Source organism: Protobothrops mucrosquamatus, unplaced genomic scaffold (assembly GCF_001527695.2).
Source record: "Protobothrops mucrosquamatus isolate PMUCROS unplaced genomic scaffold, P.Mucros_1.0 scaffold2443, whole genome shotgun sequence".
Taxonomy (NCBI): domain Eukaryota; kingdom Metazoa; phylum Chordata; class Lepidosauria; order Squamata; family Viperidae; genus Protobothrops; species Protobothrops mucrosquamatus.
Genome location: NW_015388515.1, coordinates 54715 through 67851, shown reverse-complemented (window position 1 = coordinate 67851; position 13137 = coordinate 54715). Strand labels below are relative to the sequence as shown.

The window sequence follows — 13137 nt, the reverse complement described above, 5'->3', positions numbered from 1 at the left end:
TATTTCGGTATTGTGTTCATAGTTTACGTTGTCAATAAATGATTTTTATCATGGCCGCACGTGTTCAACAACGTTTGTCACTTACAATGCTTGGTCTGAGCCGAGAAAAAGTGAAACAAAATTTTATACCGATTTTTAATCGAAAATTAGGGGTGCGCGTTATACACGTGTGCGCGTTATACTCGAATAAATACGGTATCTATAATAGGAATGAGAAGGGATGGATAGTAAATATCAATAAATGACCCAAGCACTCCCAAATATTTGACTCCTCCCACAAAGGAAGCTTTTTTAATATAATAAACTACTTCTAGATCATGCTTGTTCTCCAGCAAGTGGAGGAATGTAGAATCCACGGATGGGTTTTAGAAGTCCTCTAGCCCAATCAGACCAACAATCAAAGTCGCCACGCCCCTTCAGGGTCTGACCATGCCCCAGTTTCTTTTGGTCTCAGCCCTGAAGAGACGTGGAATTTTGGCTCCCGATTTAGCTTTCAGAGTACAGGTAGTAAATTTCCATCCGTGGGATTCTTCACCTTCCTTGTGGGGGGGGGGACTAGTTCAGCTCTGCTCAGCGCTGCACTGGTTCTTCTTTTTCAATTCCCCTTTCTTTCCCAGGCAAGCCCTTGCCGATAGCTGATCGTCACGATCGCTGCCCCTTGCGCAGTGCGGCGATCGCAACCCCCCCCCCATTGGCACAGCCTCCCCAACCTTCATTTTTCCCTAATGCATTGTTTCCTACAAAAGAATAGGATTTGAGAATATCACCAGTTAGAAAATTGTTCACAGAAGTATTATAGTACTTGCCAATCTACCTTGAGTACATCATGTTTAATCTCTAAACTACCGTCAGATTATTGTAGTTCTTTAAATGTATAAATAGGGGCAAGAAGAATACATTTGGTTATGAATAAAATAAAGAATTAAAAGAGTTGTTTTAATATCTCTGGTTTTTCCTCAATATGTAACTTTTTTTAATCATTAAAAACAGTAAAATAAACCAATTGTATTTTTAAAGTTATGTCTTTTATTTTTTTAAAGTATGTATTTTATGGAACACGGGGAGTTGCTTTTGCAAATAGCATCACCGTGATTATTTTTTCCCCTCATTCTTAGAACTGTCTACTCCATGATCCAAAGTCATCAACTTATTGCTTCTCTCATTCCCACTTATTGGTTATCGCTGGTCAGAGAAGAAAGTCAGAGAAACCTCTAGCCTAACGATACTTTTATCATGGCGTGTAATTTATTGGGGGAGAGAAGGAATATTAGTTATGGAAATACCATGTAATGGAAACATTGTGCCTTCATTATTTCTCATTTTAATCTTACTTTTTAAAAAAACCAGAAGTTTATTGTATGCCTGCACAATTGCTTTCCCTAGTAGAGCCAAAAGAAAACTTTATTTTCATTGACTGCTACCTAAAATATGCTGAAATATGGTCATATCCTATATAGCTTTGCTCATGATTAGCACTGATTCCTGGTATTGCTGTGACCACTATTTCTTTGTTGATCACTGCTAATAGAGAAGTTCTCTGGAGAGGTCTGAAACCAAACAGAAAAGCAACATTGAGAAACAAGCACGTAATAAACATCTGGAGCAGAAGCCCTTGGACTCCATTTCATCCGCTTCTTCATCAAAAGAATCTCCTCCAGTCCTTGAAGCTGAGCGTCCTCTGTCAGATGAGCCTGATGTCCATTCCAGGGAACCAAGATTAGAAATGCCAGTTTTGACGTTATCTTCACCAAATGTGTTGGAATCTGTTGCCTCTGCTGCTGATTCCCATTCACAGGGAGAAGAACCAATAATGAAACCAGGTATCAAGATACATTTTCTGTGTAACTCCATTTGAAAATCTAAGTTATTATTATTATTATTTATTGAATTTATATACCGCTCTATCTCCCTTACGGGACTCAGGGCGGTGAACAGGCGATAATAAAAACCACGATAAATATACACAAGTTTCTGTTCTAAAATCAAATTAAATAACAGGCCTGCTCTAAAAGTACCCCATACAAAACCCCCACTAAAACATAATCAAACTATGCCAGGCCGGCCGCATGGAATAGATGGGCCTTCAGGGCTCGGCGAAAAAGGCGCAGGTCCGCAACTGTACGTAGGTCGGGGGGTAGGTCATTCCAGAGGGCAGGAGCTGCCACAGAGAAGGCTCTCCCCCTGGGGGTCGCCAGCCGGCATTGTCTGGCCNGAGGCGGTCTTGCAAATACCTAGGTCCATTGCCATGGAGCGCTTTAAAGGTTGTTACTAACACCTTGAAGCGCACCCGGAAGGCCACAGGCAGCCAGTGCAGCTCGCGCAGGAGAGGTGTTACATGGGAGTATCTAGAGGCCCCCAGGATCCCCCGCGTGGCCGCATTCTGAACTAGCTGGAGCCTCCAGGTGCACCTCAAGGGGAGCCCCATGTAGAGAACGTTGCAATAGTCCAGGCGGGAAACAACGAGGGCTTGCGTGACCGTGCGTAGAGCGTCACGATCCAGAAAGGGGCGCAACTGGCGTATCAGGCGAACCTGATGAAAAGCCCCCCTGGCCACGGCCGTCACATGGTCGTCTAAAGACAGCCGAGTATCCAGGACGACACCCAGGTTGCGGGCCCTCTCCGCGGGGGCTAATGACTCGCCCCGATAGCCAGGGATGGAGCCAACTGGCTATGTTGTGACGCCGGAAACCACAGCCACTCGGTCTTGGACGGGTTGAGTCGAAGCCTGTTCCTCCCCATCCAGACTCACACGGCCTGTAGTATTTATTGGGTGGATTTCATTTATACCTTGCCTTTCTACCCAGGCAAATATTGAAGTAATATCATTTAAATAAAACAAACAAACAAACACATCTCATCCCACCCCAGGTTAAAATTAACATTAAAATAGGTACTAGAAATATTTAACAACTAAAGGTTTTGAGAAAGAGAAAGCCTTTATAAATTGTGTATTCTTTTGGAAGCATTCCACTTCACAATTTTACTTGTTTAAAAATATTACTTATGTATATAATTCTGTGTGCCTCGGTGTTTATAACTCTGACAAAATGCATAAGTACAATTTTCAGACTTCTAGCTTACAAAATGTCAGTTTATAACGGGTTTTTTTTGTAATGTTTTGAGAATTACATTAATTACTATGTAAATATTGAAAAACATTTTAGTGTGAATATGGAATGTATTCTACTTTATTGTTTCCAAGCATTTCTGTTCCACTAAGCATAAGAAAATCACTGTGGTACTCTTACATTTTCTAACTTGCTAGTTAGATTAATTATGGTAAAACAACCTGTTAAGAGGAATGAATCCAGCCAGATCTGGAATTTTTCATGTTTGACATGGCTTTAGTTTTTCTTACATCTCCCTTTCCCCGAGAGCCATCAATCCACAGGTAAAGATGCTTTAGGTCAGGGGTGTCAAACTCGCAACATCACGTGACGTATCGTGATGTATTGCGACTGTTTCCCCATTGCCGGCAATGGGGTGGGCACAGTTTTGGCATGATGCATCCGGCCCACGGGCTGGCAGTTTGACATCCCTGCTTTAGGTCCATAAAACCAGTGCTTTGCAGTATATTAAGAGTATAGAGCAGGAATAGGCAACCTTGGCTCTTTTATGACTCGTGGACTTCAACTCCCAGAATTCCTGAGCCAGCTATGCTAGTCCACGAGTCATAAAAGAGCCAAGGTTGCCTACCCCTGGTATAGAGGTTTACTACTGTATAGGAGGGGTCCCTAAACTTTTTGCCATTGCACATCCCTTTTAGCATAATCTTAATGTACACAACTCCCCTAAAAATCCAAACAATACAAATTAACAATGAAAACAATACAATGAAACTTTGGCAAAAGTGAATTTATTATTTGTTTTTCCCCCCTTCAATCCTGTCCAGTTCACAGAGGCTGCCTGAACCTGCAGTTTTCTTGGCAAGATTTTTCAGAATTGGTTTGCCATTGGCTTTTCCCAAAGGCTGAGAGGGAGTGACTCTCCAAGGTCATACATGGTGGAAGAGCATTTACATCCAGTTCTCTGCAGCCCAAGGGCATTAACTGATTCATTGCTGGAACTGGACCTTGCATAGTAGCACTTTTCTCTCAAGTGGATTGTACAAGTGGAAATACTGACATTTTAACTTGTTTTAGATTTTATAATAGAGAAACAGGAAAGTATGGTGATTGGGCTTCAAGGAGTTCATTCATCAGTAGTTACAAAAGTTGCAGCTGAATAATTTGGGATATTTTAATTTATTCTTGGTTTTTTTCCCTTCTGTTAGGAAAAATGCTTAATAAATTATACCATTATTCTAGTTGTTTGAGACTGTTTTTTTAATCCAGTGAAGTTACTGCTATGTATACATTTTTCTTTAGGAAGCTTTGAGAGTAAACGGCAGCGAAAGCCAACAAAAAAGCTCTTAGAATCCAATGATTTGGATACGACATTTATACCAAAGAGAGAGTGGACCTCTATAAAGAAGGTAAGTTGATCTTTCTTTCAGTTTAAAAATAACACTTAAAATTTACTCTGAAAGTCAGTTACTTTTAAGACCTGGACTTAGGGCTTCCACGGAACCAGAGACTTTTCTAGATGGCTCCATTGTTAAGGAGATGTTTTTTATTCTCCTTCACCTATGGTTTGTCTTTTGGGTTTTTATATTTATTATTATTGTTTTTATACCTGTACTTGCTGTTTGTATATGTTCTGTTGTAAGCTATTGTGCACCACCCAGAGTTGCCTTGTGCACCTGTATAGATTTGATCAATCAATAACACTCCTTTTTTACGACCCTGTAATCCCTTAATTAGGGATAGAGTTGACTGGATGGAGCTGAGCATTAGTGGCTGGATGCCCTTCCTGATGCCATACAGAGTTTGCAGCAGATATATTTTCTTTGTGCCCTAGGAGAGAAGCATCTGCCGCTACCTAGGATTGAACTCTCAACCTTCTGAGTGAGAGCCAAGAGTCTTCATCACTAGGCCACCACACTACTCAAAACATTAATCAATAACTAAATAAATTACAGAAGTATGAAATTTTAGACAGCATATGTTTGATTAGCACATAGGAGCTGATGGGAAAAATCCATGTAATATAATTCAGAAGATGATGTATGGTATTCCCATTGCATATTCTCTTAAACACATGTGCGTACATGGACAGGGATTTCACTACTACATGGTGATCTTGACTTGTGAACTATTTGGTAAAGAAACCTGGATTGGAACTGAACTTCCTTTGTGAATTGTGCCCATTCTTAGGAGTCAGATATCACTAATTGGGCATGCTCAATGAAATCTGAGTCCAAAGGGGAGGGGTGGGAGTGGAAAAGGTATCCTAGAAAAGACCATTCCTAGTTTTCGGGTGAGTAAAACTAAGGGAGGGGAGAGATACTTTTTGTATGAAGTTGTTACTGCTCTCTGAACCTGGATGCTTCCTTGCAGAAATTTCAGTGCTGGAAGAAAGTGGAGTTTGCTCTGTTATATGTATACTGCTAGACAGTAGCTTTCCCTGTCAGTGTTGGTGGGGGTGCTGTTTTCTTTTTAGTAGTTCCTTGATTAGGCTATTGTTTACTCCTTGTTTGTCTAAGTTGCTAGTTCCTTGATTAGGGCATTGTTTATTGCTTGATTATTTGTCTGGTGTTACTCCTGATATCAATCCCTGTTTATCTGGGTATTGATTGCTAGTGTGGAGATATTCTGGTATGACTTTTCTTTTTAGTTTTTTAATTGTTTCTTTTGAATGATGTTGTTTATTTCTATGTCCCTGTTGACTGAATACCAAGCTTCCAAGAATTCTGTCATGTTTTTGGATTTAGCTTGGTCTAGAATGCTGACAGTTTCCCTGTTGAAACCAGTGTTGAGTCTGTCTATATGTTGTGAGATTAAGGAACTTTCTTCTTAATGTGTCTTCTTACTGCTAGTTGATATTCATGGATGCACTCTGCTAGTCTTCTGCCTATCGCTCCTGCATAGTGACTGTTACAGTTCTTACTTTTAAAAAAAAAAATATTTCATTGATTTTTTTGCAATAACATTCTTTAGTGCTTAGTAAACAGCGTGGTGTTTAGTGCTTAGTAAACAGCGTGGTGTCATATATTTAAAAAACAATCAATAATACTTAATTTCTATAGTTCCATAATCAATATATTAATTAATGATATATTTCTTTGATCTTCTCTTCATCGAATAGTATTCTCCTTTTGTCAACATTAAACTAATATAATTCTTAAAATTTTCGATACATATAAAGTTGGATATAAACCTTTTTTCTTATATTTGTACAAATAACAGTAACATCAACATATAGCATCTTTTCTTATAAAAGTCATCTTATTAAGTCACTATATGTCCTGTTTTCAAGATTCTTATTTAAGCTTAATTTCCCCTCTGTATTCAAACCATTCTTATCAGTCATAATTTTCTCAAAGTTAATAACCTTGAAATGGCCAAACTTTTCATTCACATACACCATCCCAATATTTTTACATTTCATAATATTATAAAAAATACTATACTACTTGTATATCTTATCCCTCTTACTGTGGGGACCCCTTTATATATCCAAACTTTTCATTCACATACCCCATCCCAATATTTTTACATTTCATATATTATAAAAAATACTATACTACTTGTATATCTTATCCCTCTTACTGTGGGGACCCCTTTATATCCATAATTTATCTATTCTTTTAACCATATTCAAACAAGTGTTTAATCATATAGTACTCCATCTGGTAAGTTGAATGAAATCTCTTGAATCTAATTCTAGCCTTCTTTTTTTGCCAGGTAGCTTTCCAAGTCAGTGTGGTCAACTTGCAAGGGGATTCTTTCTGTATTTTTGTAAATGTTGTTGGGAATAGGAAAGACAAGTTAGATAGGACATGTGTTTGTTGTCTCCCCCACTTTAATGATTCTCCTGGCTGCTCTATAGTCCATTTGTTAGATATTTCCAATCTTCAAGTTTATTTTGAAGCCCTGAAAAATAAGATATCTTTTCCATTTCCATTGTGGCAAAATCTTGCAAGTTTTCTTTTATTTGTATTAAGCTGTAGTTCTCTTCATCTGTAGCTTCCCTCTTTGAGTCACTGTCCTCTGGTTTGTGTTCTGTTATCTGGTTTGTTTGTTCATTCTTTGTCATCGTTTTCTGAGAGATTTTTACTTGTAAGTTTAGGTTAGAAATGTGCTCATTTGTGTCGTCAAAGTTTTTTTTAATCTCATCATGATTTGAAACCATTGTCATTTGAATCTGTTGCAGTATTGCATACATTTCCTTCTGGAAAGTATTTGCCTTGTCTTGAAGTATTGCTCCTGCAGATCTCTGATGTTCCAGGCTGGGGCCTTGAGAAGGAGATGTTAGGTGTGGTTTCATGCCACTTTTAGATAGGTATGCAACATCCATTTTATCTTCCCCCTCCAGATATTCTTTCACCGGTACCATAGTCTCTATTTTTAGCCTTTTAAGCCAGCCAATGTTAAAGTCCAAACAACCAAACCTTATATAGTTCTTATTTTTATATATGGTTTTTATACTCCAATACGTTTCCAATTGTCAAAGCACCACTGAAAGCAGTATTTTATAACAGTTCTTCTATTCAGGGGTCTTACAGTTTATCAGCCAGCCAAAATTGCAGTCCAGAATGTTTAACCATCCAGTAAAATTCCCCCCTAGAAGATTAGCCAAGAGTCAAGGTTTTTCTTTTTCTGCAAACAATTCTTGAGCTTAAAGATCACAGCTCAGTAAATATTTATAATCCCAGAAGGTCAGCAGTTTTTAAAACAAAAATAGTTCTCAATCTGTAATAGGTGGCTGTTGCTCTATGCTCTAATCCTCCACTAGATGTCAGTAGCTATTCATTTTCCAACTTTTAAAACAAAGAGTTATTTTTTAGTAATTTCATCAATACTCTTTCAGATGTGAAATCTTAATGACTTTCTTAATTTTCCGATTTATCCAGACTGTAGTTTATTAACTTCATTTCAATATATTTCTGCCCCCCATAAAAATTAAATTGCCGCTTCCGTCTATGGAAGGGTGGGGGTGTGGTCCCTTCCTTCTCACTTTCGGAGGATTTTTTTGCTTCTTGGGGATCTTTTCCAGTAAGTCAGTTACAAAATAGAAAAAAGAAGATCGATATTCTCACCCAGTTCCAAGCACGCTGTTCACCGTTGTTCTGGTTAGTGCTTTTGGACTTTGGCTGCTGGTAGCTTGGGTTAGTCACTTGGGTAGCTTGGGTTAGTTACGCAGCTAGCCTTTCTCCTGTTGGGTTAGAGGGCTTCCCCTGGATTAAATGGATTGACCGCCATCTTTCCGTGATCCATGGGGGGGCCCCCTTCATCATCACCTCTCCAGGGCAACTTTAGACTCATTTAGGGTTCCCTGGCAAGGCAAAACCAGTTGTGGGGTGTGGAGCGCCGCAATCCCTTGACTGCGTTGCTACGGCGCAAAACCGGAAGTCGACTGTTACAGTTCTTTCACTGTTGTATGTTGTACAGGTAGTCCTTGACTTATGACACCAACTGGGACTGGAATCTTAGTCATTGAGTATAGTGATCATTAAGCTAGATGCCCATTTGACTGAATTACTCTGACAGGCTGCACGAATAGAGCTAGGATTTTCAGGGTCTGACCTTTCAATATTTAGGAAATTAATAATACATTATGTATTATATATCCATGTCATCCCACTGTCCAGCCCCACTTCTGCATCTTTCTTATTTAAAATAATTTGTAACATATCAAATGGAACTACATTTTTAGACAAAGTAAAAAAATATATCCTTGTAGAACAATATGTTTTCATGTTCTAAATTATCAATGGTGCTTATCCACAGTGTTCTGAGGCTGGTCCTTTGGATACTGAAATGCCTGAGTTTTATTCCACATCTCGGCTTTCAAATGCTGTCGAAGGTAAGAAGTACATGCATGAGTAAATAATGCTAAACTGAGCCAGGATTTGGAATTGCATCTCAGAATCCATCAGCTATGGTGTACGTATGACCCAAGTGTAAACTGAGCTCAATAAAAAGAACTGTATTTTTATCTCATTAGACTGAACTGATTTAAAATGAAATCTTGGCTCTACCTGGAATTCCTCAGGAACATTCTGAGGAATAATTCAGGAACATTCAAAAACATGAACATATGAAGAGAAGGAGGTTGTGTGAGAATCAGAAGTCTTCTTTGACTTAACTTTTGAGAGGTTCAGCTCCAACCAGACTTTTTTTGGTTATGTTCTAAAGGATGAGACATCCACAGCCAATTGAGGTGATTCCTTAATTTTGATATGTAGTTTTCAAAGAGATTCTTAAACCACTGCATTTATCTAGAAGTAAATTGTCTGCATTAAAGATGAAATGCCCTACAAAGGAAGAATAGGTAGGAAAAATATAATTCCACATTTGCTTGATTGTTTGTTTTCATATACAGAAATGGTCAGGTATTCTCATCTTTTGCTCTCTCCTTCCAGCAAAAACAGTAAGAAGGAGGAGAAAGATGATGGAAGGGCAGTTGCATTAAGAATGGAAGCAGAGAAAAGAGACATAAAACACTATAGAGATTATGGAGGGGAAAGGTTACTAGACAGAGAAGAGAGGCCTGTTAAAAGAGTTAAATTTTCCAAGCAAATAGTGTGCACCAAGCAATGGTTGGTCTTTCAAAGTCACTTACAACTTTTCAACAACATCATTTGTAACTTCTGACTACAAGCTTATTTAAAACACTGTCCCACTATTGTTCTCTGTTTGAATGCAGTTTTTAGGTAATTACTTGGACTCTGCTAATTCACAGATAAAGTATTTATTCCACAGTGGTCCTACAGAATTGGTATGGTGTACTGTTTGTAAATTGACAGACACATTTTTCGAACTGTTAGAACCAAAATATGGAATACATATACATTGTCATTACCACTTTCTATATAGCCACCGAAGAGGAATCAAAATTTGCTGAAGTCCTTTTTGCTCAATTAAAAGAAGGTGCCCTAAATTGAATTATGGTATTCAGTTCTGAGGACCAGGGATGCCGGAATTGTCTTGTGGGGACCGGGGATGCTGGAATTGTCTTGTGGGGACCGGGGATGCTGGAATTGTCTTGTGGGGACTGGGGATGCCAAAATTGTCTAGTGGGGACTGGGGATGCCAGAATTGTCTTGTAATTCCATACAGCTCCAAATGTGTGGTCTTCCTTGCTGCAGCTCCTGAAAAAGTTCCTGGGAAACCGAGGAAGAGAAAGCGGCAGCGACGCAGTTTGGCAGCAACTCCCTGTAAAAAAGAAAAGAGTGACAGTACCCAGGAGGAAACTCCAAACACTGAGGTACTGCTAAGCTTTGTATGATGTGACTTTGCAGTTTTGATTGCTTTTCCATTGAATAAACTTTTGCTATATTTATAACAACAACATATAAGAAGGGACATTTTAATAAATACTGTTTTGCCAACAAATATTTTCCTGCTAAACTAGGCACTTGTTTTTAAAAATCCTAATTGTGTTCATTTTAAAGGATATTGTTGAAACAAGTCATATGATCAGGGTAAACTAGGGGGGGTTGGGTAATTTTGTTCTGAAATTTGAGCGGTGTCCAATAATAGTATCTGTTGTTGTTCAGTCACTGAGTTACGTCCAACTCTTTGCAACCCCGTGGATCACAGTATGCCAGGCCCCCATCTTCCACTGTCTTTTCAGTTTGCCCAAACTCAACGTTTGTTGTGTCGATGACACTACCTAACCATTTCATCCTCTGCCGTCCCCTTCTCCTTTTGCCTTCAGTCTTTCCCAACATCAGAGTCTTTTTCAATGAGTCCTCTCTTGTCCTTTGGTGGCCAAAATATTTAATCTTCAGCTTTAACACCCGTCCCTTTCAAAGAACAGTCAGTGTTGATTTTCTTTAGGATTGACTGATTTGACCTCCTTGCAGTCCAAGGGGCTCTCAAGAATCTTTACAGTGTCTCAGGTTTTTTTTACTTTATATTGATATAAAATCATATACTTTATAAAATGTCCCCCCCCCCTTTTATGCTGCGAATGGTGCTGTCATTTACTTGGGTTTTATTTTAAAAATGAAAATGTTCACATGAGTGGAAGAATTAAACTCATTTGTTAAACTTTCATGTGTGTGTAATGGCCGATGGAACATCTGGAAACCTACTAGGGATACATTAAATACGTGGTTTTGGTTGTTTTAAAATCTCTACTTTTCCTTCTTTTTAAAGGGTGATGGATCTCATGGAGTAGCTGGAAGCCCGAAGGAAACTACTGAGGAAGACAATGAACCTGGGTTGCCTTCGTCCAAAAAGATGCAGGGGGAACGAGGTGGAGGAGCTGCTCTCAAGGAGAATGTGTGTCAGGTAGGAGCCTCCAACATTTGTCCTAACGTAGCCATTGTGAAGGTGGCTTGAGACAATTAGACAACCAGAAACATCCCACGTTCCTCAATTCGTTATAGAGTGTTTGTATTGTAACTGCTTTTGTTCTCATTGCTCTTTTGCTCTGAAATGCACTTTTGCAAACAAGATTTATTTGTACTTGCAAACTGCCCAGAATTATGGGACTGGATAGATATAAATTTGAAGTCGTCATCATCATCATCATTACTGTCATCATGATCTTTTGTTCCTGAAAGTTGCTTTGTTGCTTTCAGCTTCCCTTACAAGCTTGTTCCATTTGCATGTTAGGGTTACTAATGTTCTTTCCGCCTTTGCTGATTATCTCTTTGCTTATCCCTTCTGTTTCTCCTATATCTGTTACTTTTAACTCCTAGCTGAGTTAAAAGCTCCCTATATATTCATAATGATTTCTTAAGCTTCTTGCCCCCATTTTTTTCCCTCATGGAATACTGTGCACTCTCCTTGATCTAAGGATTTCTGTCAATGAGGTCCATTTTACTGCTACTAAGTTGTTCATTACTGAGTACCTGCTTATTCCTCTTGGTCTCAATACATGGCATCATACTATTTTCTGGGATCTCTTCCCCCACTCATCCCACCTCAGTAGGTTTCAGTTTAAAGCTCTCCAGATGAGAGTTGCAAGGTGATTTCCGAACACTTTCTTCCCCATTCCTTTGTGGGTCAGCTTACCAGAATCCTTTACCTTGGAAATAGGTCTCATTATCTAAGTATCAAAATTGCTTCCATTCCACACTATCTGCATCACAGATTGCTCACTTCCAGTATTTTTTTTTTCTGACTGGGCTATGCTCTACAACAGGAAGAAGTGAAAAAAACACACCTGTTTCTTCATTTCCTTCACCCAATCTATCTGTATTTCATAGCACCTTGTAGTGTCTTCAAGGCTCTGACTGGTTGTGTTGCCTGCTCCTATGTAGATCGCTAGGAAGGGATATTTTTCAGCAGGTGTACCAGTGGTCCTCAACATACAACCATAATGGAACCTGTCCATCACAGGCATATGTCATAAGGTGGTTCACTCATACTATAAAATGCAGTCATGTGACTGCAGGATGCTGCAAACTGCTGTAAATGTGAGCTGGTTGCTGGGCACCCAAAATATGGTCATGTGACTGGGTGAGGGGATGTCACAACTTCAGAACTAGGTTGTAAGATCCCTTGGGAGCTCCCTCATAACTTTGAATGGTCACTAAATGACTTGTCATAAGTCAAGGACTACCTGTAAAAAATTTGGGGAATTGTTCCATTATTTTTGCTCTTTCAGTAAGCTGCTTCTGGGAGTCTTCTTGATGCTGCAATCCCATTGTGAATATTTCCTGTGCCTGATTTAAAAATTCTCCATCTTCCCCGATAACCCAAGTGGTAGATAATTTGGCCTTCTCTTCCAGAGGAGAGGAGTCAGCTTACACTTATAGTATGTAGTTGTCTCAAAGGGGGAAAAAAACCCAAATATGACATATCCACAGCAGGTCATGAGAGCTCCTCACTGTCGCTATGTTCCAATAAGCAACAAACAATTTAAAAAGTTTGTTTCTGACTAACTGGCTTTCCTGTATATGTCCTACAAAGATGCTCTACCCATACCCCAGCTAACAGAATTCTAGCTACACCTCAACATTACTCAGGAAACATTAAGCAAGCAAACACAGGAACACCCAGGAAGCAGCCAGCAGCAGCAATCAGTCACTGGTTTCTCCAGTTTTTCCCGCTCTTCCAATTTTTCTTTCCCTCTTTT

At 39.2% G+C, this 13137-nt stretch overlaps 1 protein-coding gene across 1 annotated transcript in view; it reads left to right on the top strand.

Moving 5' to 3' along the window:
- The window catches only part of NSD1 (nuclear receptor binding SET domain protein 1), a 71190-nt gene that overhangs the window by 43559 nt on the left and 14494 nt on the right, over positions 1-13137 (top strand). Inside the window, exons 6-10 of the mRNA XM_029285900.1 lie at positions 1529-1820; positions 4368-4474; positions 8832-8907; positions 10193-10311; positions 11208-11342. Of these exons, the coding sequence (XP_029141733.1) occupies positions 1529-1820; positions 4368-4474; positions 8832-8907; positions 10193-10311; positions 11208-11342 (729 nt within the window). The remainder of the gene's footprint in view (positions 1-1528; positions 1821-4367; positions 4475-8831; positions 8908-10192; positions 10312-11207; positions 11343-13137) is intronic.